An 8216-nucleotide genomic window follows, 5' to 3' on the forward strand; every position below is an offset into this window, starting at 1 on the left:
CTCCATCTCTACCTCTGTAACCTTCGCCTCCAGAGCCCCGGGGACCGAAGTTGTCCACCTCCATGTCATCGCCAAGCGGCTAATTGGTCGACGATGTTCAGCCCACCAAGCTTGGCTTCAACAGGAGGTGAGGAGCGGTGGCCTTCTTGGGACCCGAGCGGCGGCGACCTGTCATGCACTATCCTTCCTTGCTGCCGGCGGCGCCCGCGGACGTGCCGACTTCGTGGTCGTGGCACGGAGGACGAGGAGGGTGGCGCTGGCTCATCATCGGTCGCGTCCTCCATTGGGACATCGTCGTCCTCACTCCTCCGGCTGCCTGCCGACCAGCCAGCTGGCAACAATGGCGGCCATCTCCTTCTTCTGGTCCGACGTCAGCCCGTCCTAAAGAGCTTTGGCGGGGAGGAATCCATGGTGGGAGTGGTGCAGGGAGGGATCGAAGGCGGATGCCTGCGGCTACGGTCGGGGCCGCGGTTTATATAGCAATGGCGGGTGGTAGAGGGACGAACGGGTGGCGCGAAGGAGATGTCTCGGCAACCGCATGCCATCAATGTGGGGCGGCAGATGGACGGACAGCGACCATCGTGTCGTTTGAACGCGCAGCAGTCGCCTGCACCAGGAAGCGGCACAGACGGCGCTCTCTCAGCTGACGCGTCACTTTAATGCCGTCAGAAGTGAGCGGGCGCATCCGATCTGACCGGCCATGAATGCGGCACTAATGCTCAGGAGCGGCGCTAACCGTTGAGCGGGAAGCGCACAGGAGGGGAGAGCCTCACAACGGCTAGATGAGGATGAGTGTCAATCGGCAAGATTTTTACGAATTCTAGCACATTACATTCAACGTGCAATTGTATCAAAGGCATGTGAGCCACAAGGATGATAGATGAAAGCAAATGATTCCTCCACAAAGGCCAAGATAGCAAATTAGAATCGACTTTAGTAATTGTATTTTCTGAAATTGAAGAAGCATGCAGCCAATCAAGCTAATAAATGCAGTGCAGTTAATCATTTAGCAGCAACAATGTCCAACATATATGCCATTCGAAGTCTCTCGGTTCCAGTGATGCTAATCTGGCAATGGTGAATACAGACCCTCCTATCTGCTTACAGTGTTGTGCAAGCTTGGGAAGCATCGGGAATCATTTTATAGCGAGGCAGCCAGCATCTGCAACCACTTCTGTAACAATATTAACTAGATCCAGACGGGCACCATATCCAAACGCGCCATGGCAGACATAGCGACCGCATACCAAACTGAGAGAGCCAACTCCAGAATGGTAGCGGTGCCATACGGTCCACCTTGTTCATGATGTAAATGTATGATTACCTAGGTGTTGAATGTCATCAATCAACGTTGGCATACGGGAGTTGAGCAGGAGGTTCATGAGTAGCATTGTTAGCATGTCTCTCCTTCATCATCAATTGCAAGGGAATCTTCAACAACTAGTCCATGTTAAGATAATCTTAAGTCGAATGGACACAAAAGTAAATCCCAGGAGAGCACTCTATGGAGTGGCATATACAAATGCTCAATATAACCTTAGATGTATTCTTGTGCTTCCATGTCCGAGATTCCCCTAAAAGCTGCTATCATCAGGGATCCTAAAACTTCATACAAAACTGAGACATGGAACAAACTCATTGAGCTAGCGAGACTTCGCCCACGGTATGCTACATGTGCAAAACAAACAACCTGAGTAATACATAGAGCGGAAACCAGAGCTAACTCCAATAGGAAAAGAAGAGGTTGCTGAAAAACAAAGCATATAAACTTTCAATTTCAAACTAGACATGGATTAGCCAGCCGCTGATCATACAACGAGGACTATTTTTACCACAAGCCTCACAAATTTATATAAACATACACAAATATATGATGTATAAAATGAAAATGTGGTAGTTAACTTCAAAAGTTTTTTCTTAATATTCACTGAGATGGTACATACCATAATTTTCATGTTTTGGCAAATTAGGACTGAAGTATCCCCGACCTCATATCTCTGCAATAAAGAGCAAGATAGCGTATCATAACTCACTAGAAGAGAGTATCACATGAGCTAAAACTGAAAAGAAGGGTCCGTTCATATAAGTAAATAAACGCAACGCAATGAGGCACCTTCACAGCAACAACGCCCAACAAACAAACATGCGTACGTTTCAAGCCTCTTAGCTCCAATTACTCAATTGCTGATGCACGGAGCTCGTTCATATATTCAAAGAGTGGGGATCGACGTTTTCTGTAAATGAGTTGTGTATGCTTGAGAGGCACCAGGAAACGTTTTACTGCAACTTTGCTCTCAATCGGAATCATTTTACGCAGCTGGGTAGCCCGCGCACATGTACGAGTAATTTAGTCCATTCGCAATCATGGTACGATCAACGTTGCATCAAAATGATGCCTTGGACTCCATATTGCTAGCGGTCCTGTCACAACTTTGATCTTTGGGGGCGTAATCTGCAAGGGAGGATAGATTAGGATCAACACGGGAGTACTTGAGAGCAGTGGCAGGGCAGATGCCCTAGGTGCAGATGTTGTGTGTGAGGGGCAGGGGCTGAGGGCAGGGAAAGAAGGAGCATCTTCTAATTCTTTGCTTGCTCCAGTCTCATGGTCGCTCTCTCATTGTATAGAGAATCTTTTACAAAACTGACTCTTGACTCCATTTCTAACAAGAACTGGCATATGGTCTATTCAACACGGACTAACATGTAGCTTCCGTCTCAATAGCAATTATACCTAAACATGACACGTTCCGTCTTCAGCAGCTCCATCTTGTATTGGTGTTACCTCTGAACTAGGCTGCAGAGGCACCTAGCAGCGCCACAATGATTAGATGTCTGCCCCCACAACTCCATACTAGAAGAGTGCGTGTTAATGTCATTCCACATATTTTCTAAAATGAGGTGAATTAGTTGATTCCATCGACAAAACCAAAGAAGTTTTTTAGTTTAATTTCTAGTCCTAAAAATGATAGAAAATGTTTGATACGCAATTCCAACTGGTAGCTGTTCTTATCTGGGCCTACAACATGCTAATCGAACGGATGTCACATGAATGAATGATCCATCATGGCATCTACTGAGTAATGCTGTACCCAGCCTACCACCCGATGGCCGATCTTAATAGTGCACAGTCTACACACATAAGGGACATTTCGCAAACAAAGATAAAAGGAACATCCATATTGAATATCTATATTAATTTCTATACCACACACCCATGGTCTCGGTCTTTTGAACATGACATGCATATATACAAATATACTGTCAGCATTGAAGCAGACCATACTACTGATTGCCTCACTTTCCCTTACCAAATCCTGTTAGGCATTACAACCAGCCAACAGCTAAATGGACCTATGTCACATTCATTTCTCCTGGATATGCAACTTTATTCAGGGCAAGCATTTTACTTAACGAGTACAAACAACCTAAAATCAATGAGTAATGCATCAAAGTTTCCAAAAACAGAACATCTTTCTTACCATCTTGCTCAAGCTCAAGCTGCTCCAGCATACTTAGAAACAACCTAAAATCAATGAGTAGTGCATCAAGTTTCCAAAAACAGAACATCTTTCTTCTACCCTACATTTTACTATTTCGGAAAAACTTGCTATTTTGTATGCCTATTTTAGCCAAGAAATATAAGCCAAAATTAGTAGCATGGAGGGAGTTATCTCAGTTTTGTGATGGCACTGAATATATTCTTGTTTTGAAACGTATACTGATACAAATAACCATTTTTGTAATATATACCATGTCCTGTAAGCTTTGTACGACAGAATTTTTACCGGGGCTCTGAAGTCAGTGCCCATGTGAGCCCCAGCCCACGAAGAGCACCTAGAGCCACCAAATTAGTTCGTAAACAGGCAGGAAACTTTTGTTGCTCCTTAGAACACCAATGTTATTCTAGAAGTGCTTGATAAGAAAAACCTTCTCTAGTGACTCTTGCCACTATCTAAAAGCCCATTAGTAAGCCTTAATGGTGTGATGGACAGATAAAACAACAGTTGGAATGGGAGTGGTCCATTAGCTAAAAGCAAATGACAACGCCTCAAAGAAGCAGCAGTGACTAGTCAGTGATGTAAACTTCAGTCGAAACAAAAACACTATGAGCAGATACATGAGACAAAAGAGGCAGCTAATCTGTCAATACTCCGGTGACCAATCTATAAAAGAACATTCCAACTAAAGCATAACCTTGAGCCATGTGGCAGGGATAAGTACTGGCTAGCAGGCATGAGCAATAAGGCAATAAGACAATCTAGTTCCTTCATACCACATATCCAAAATTTGAACATGGATTGTAATCGATTCCTCAAAAGAAAATGAATTGTTTTTGTAGCAATCGGATAACTAGTTGTTAAATTGCTGAGACTAAGAACTAAGAGTGTTTGCACAATGGACGGTAGTAACTAATGGGTAGGATCTGCAGTGTTACCATCTGAACATGTACTACACTGAAGGATACAACAAGTCTTCAATATCTTAAAATGCCAAAGTTGGACTCGGGAGGCAACCTCCCCAGCACAAGCTGCGTCATACATATCAGCGAGCTCAGAGACACTGTCCTTCTGAAAATCAATGAACTTTGATTTCTTAGTCTCCTCAGAACGAGCAATTAATGAGTAAAAACTAAAGTTGTACAACAATTCATCTGTTGGCAGGACCTTTCATGATACCGGGAACCAGACACTTCTTCATGCAGTACATGAACTGTACGGACTTTTTATCAATTCACAGTCCACTCTGACTCTGAACCGATCTCACCGATCAAAAACTCAGTCTTGTGGCGACAAAACTCCTCGGATAATCTCAAAATGAACGTATTCTCGCACACCACAGTTTCAGCGTTGTAGCCGAGCACTTCCTTTTGGTGCTTTCCCACGACATGCAGAGGCATACTCATCAACTAGGCCTGGAACACTATCCTTATAAGGATCCACAAAATTCTGCACAAACTTCTTCTCAGCCAGCGATGCCATGGTATAATAGTCCAATTCCACGTCCAGTAATCCCTTCTGCCTGAGAAGCTTAAGCAGGGAGTACCGGGGCAACAACCACCTCTCAACGCTATACATGATCAGCGCTGGCCTTCGAGCAATGTACGAAGCCTGCAGACCGACATCCTTCATTAAGAACCCCACAGATCGCTGAATCTTTTTATCAGATAAAGCCAGGACAAGTGCCGCCTTCTTGGCGATATTCACCAAATCATCCTGTGAAAACCCAAGCGTATGTAAAAATTGTATTTTCCTGGCGAGAACGTCCTTGCTCTTGAAGGCGAGTGCAGCGAGTGCACGGCGGAACATCCACGAGCTTCGCTGCACGCCTAACTCCTCGATCCGCGCCACGGCGTCCACCAGAAACTTGGGTTTCACGGTGAACAACCGACAGGAGTACAAGCTTAAAACTGCAATATCAGGAGCACTTATCCCACATTCTTGGAGGGTGGCCAGGTTCGGCTTGATCACCTTCTCGATGCTGGCGCTGAGGAGCTCGCGGTTTGACTTTGCCAGAAAGAGCAGCTTGGGGTAGGAGTCGAAGATCCCGAACCAGAACAGGAGGTTGCCGCGGAGAGCGCCCGTGCGGCGGATCGAGAGGATGGCCACGATCTGCGAAGGCGAGAAGCCGAGTTCGCTAAGCTCGGCGAAGCGGGGGGCGAGGACCATCCCCACGCTGGCGTACAGGAGGGACGGATCGGCGACCACGGCGACGGCGATGTCGGAGCGGGGGACGCCGCGACCCAAGAGAAAGGCCACCGTGGCCTGGGGCTTCGAGAGGGAAGTGAGGTTGGAGAGCCTTCTGGAGGCCTTGAGGGCCTGCGCTCGGGTGAGGCCGCAGTCGGTGACGAGGAAGTCCTTGGCGGAGAAAGGTTTGGGGGAGATGGATGCGGTGGTGGAGAGGAGGCGGTGGAGGGGAACGAGGTGGGAGGCGGGGGGATGGGATGGTGGGTAGCGGAGGAGGAGAGGAAGGACGCGCGTTCGGAGGTGGTGGAACATGGCGTGGCGGCGGCGCCGGCGGCGGTCAGCGGAAACGTATGTTTTTTTTCTTTGAGGGAAAGCGGAAACGTATGCAGCGGCAGGGCGGCGGAACGTGGGTACAAAGGCCGGCCCATATCTGTACTGGGGTAGATATCCACTTATCCAGTGCTCCAAATTTTCAAAAATCACATGTAAGTGTTTCAAAAAATTCCGAAAATATTTGTCGACGCTGACATCACATTTTGAATTTTGATTTGAAATTTTTGGGGATTGTACATACAACTTGTGTATTTCGAATTTTAATTTGAATTTTTAAGGAATTGTACACTCATGTGATGTGAACATCCACAATTGTTTTCGGAATTATTTTGATACGTACTATAAATGTGCATTTTGAAAACTGGTAGCATGGGAGCACCAAATGGATGGGAGCACATGATATTCTCCCATCTGTACTATATCTATCTATACAGGCCTGGTCTCTGGCCTGCCTGTCCTAATGATCAGTTGGCTTTTCTCAATATTCATGAGGGTAGAAGTAGCAATTTTAAGGATCGTTTGTCCTGCTAAGCATGCTTAAACATTAGGTGTTGGCCACCATATTTGGTTGGGAGTGCCACATGATCTTGTAATGATGCCTATGAACATTGCTCAGTAATAAAGTGGCCCGACTTTAAAAAAAATTGACTTTTCTCAAAAGGGGAAAAGTGGTCGGTCGACTTAGCACTATAGCTACCGCAAAACAAAAAGACTTAGCACCTTTTTCTGCGGGGGAAAGACTTAGCACTATGGCAGTAAAATATTTAACCTCTCCATTATTCTCGAAAGAAATCGAATTTTGCCGTGGAGTTTCACGGAATGGTTGCCAACTAAAGAACCAGCTTATATTTCTTAGAGACTTTATTTGAATCGGTGCTCAAAGCTAAAATGATTGTGTAGCCTTTGGGAAATAGTGTTTTCCACAATACAAGCCTTGAATTGCGGACATATATTGAACACATGTTCATTTTGCTCATTCTAGTTGCACATATAATTGAAATGAATAAAAAAAATATTTACACACTCCTACATGAATCGAACTTGGATGATCCAACTTTACGCCCAATCCTCCACCTAAGATAAGATAGATGACTTTAGACAAAGTCCATTATCCCAGGAACTTTTGGAGAATCAATACGAAGTATTTTCTGGTAATCAAATTCATTATTGAAAAAGCCACAAAGATACGGTTGTGGTGTCTCTTTAGCGTTGTAAGAGCATCTCTAGTAGACCCCTTAAAATCGCAAACTGTAAAACTCGGATGCAGGTCGAAAAACATGCATTTTAAGGGCTTATTTTAGCTACGGCGGAACAGATACTGTAAAACAAACTGTAAAACTGGGATAAAAAGCTTCTTCCTCCAGTCCGGCCGCCGCCGCCCCTTCCCCCAGCCAGCCGCGCCGGCCACGCCGGCCGCGCTCAACCCCCTCGGTCGCATCCCGTCGCCCGTCGGCTATGTTCCATTGCCCGTCGGCCGCGCCCCGTCCTTGCCGGCCGAGCCCCATCACCACGTCGGTCGCGCCCCGTCCGCCGGCCGCGCCTTGCTCTATTGCCAGCCGTGCCGACCGAGCCGTGCCCCTTTGCCTGCCGCGATTCTGGCGGCCAGGCTAATGTAATGGGAGGCCACGATGATGTCGAGCTCGTCCAATTCGAATCGGCGGCGTCTAGCGGCCTTTTCCGGTGTGCGGTGATGAATTCCGGCGAGTTTAGGGCGGATTCCGGCAAACTTCGCGACGACGTGTTTGCTCCGACGAGGTTTGACCGATATACGGGGCCCCTTCGGTTCGGCCTTCAAACCTCCAAATATAAGGGCTTCGGGTGTGCATTTGCGGCTGTCCTGGACACTTTTTTCGACCAAAAATGTAAAACCCAGGAATTATGTGGGTTTGACCACTTATACGGGGTCTGCTAGAGATGCTCTAAGCAAGGTGCAACAGAAAGCTGTTGGACATTCGGCTGGTATGGCGGCAACAATCTTAGATGAATACTATCATTTATTATGTGATTTTCCTCATATTTTGAGCATTGTCCTAGGGAGGCCAACTATGCAGCTTATGAATTATCAAAATTGGTTACGAGTTCTATTTGTAGCAGGGGACTGGATGAAGCTCCTAGGGTTTTAACCCCCTCTTTAACAATGATGTAAGGGCATCTCCAAGGGAGACCTGTAAAACTCCGGTATATGTCCGCCGGGACAGT

At 46.5% G+C, this 8216-nt stretch overlaps 1 protein-coding gene across 6 annotated transcripts; it reads right to left on the reverse strand.

Moving 5' to 3' along the window:
- Nucleotides 1–1381: 1381 nt before the first annotated feature.
- On the reverse strand, nucleotides 1382–6091 carry LOC123161090 (uncharacterized). 6 transcript variants are annotated; one of them, XM_044578945.1, is made up of 4 exons: nucleotides 4665–6091; nucleotides 4436–4568; nucleotides 3480–3523; nucleotides 1382–1997 (listed from the first exon to the last, which is right to left on the reverse strand). In XM_044578945.1, the coding sequence occupies exon 1, from the start codon at nucleotides 5994–5996 to the stop codon at nucleotides 4842–4844; it is 1155 nt and encodes a 384-aa protein (XP_044434880.1). In that variant the 5' UTR covers nucleotides 5997–6091; the 3' UTR covers nucleotides 1382–1997; nucleotides 3480–3523; nucleotides 4436–4568; nucleotides 4665–4841. The 6 variants fall into 6 exon arrangements, with proteins under 6 accessions (XP_044434880.1, XP_044434878.1, XP_044434879.1 ...); XM_044578943.1 differs by having other exon boundaries at nucleotides 1382–1668; nucleotides 1944–1997; nucleotides 4436–6091; XM_044578944.1 differs by having other exon boundaries at nucleotides 1382–3523.
- Nucleotides 6092–8216: the final 2125 nt, after the last annotated feature.

This window comes from Triticum aestivum, chromosome 7B, assembly GCF_018294505.1.
Source record: "Triticum aestivum cultivar Chinese Spring chromosome 7B, IWGSC CS RefSeq v2.1, whole genome shotgun sequence".
NCBI classification, from domain to species: domain Eukaryota; kingdom Viridiplantae; phylum Streptophyta; class Magnoliopsida; order Poales; family Poaceae; genus Triticum; species Triticum aestivum.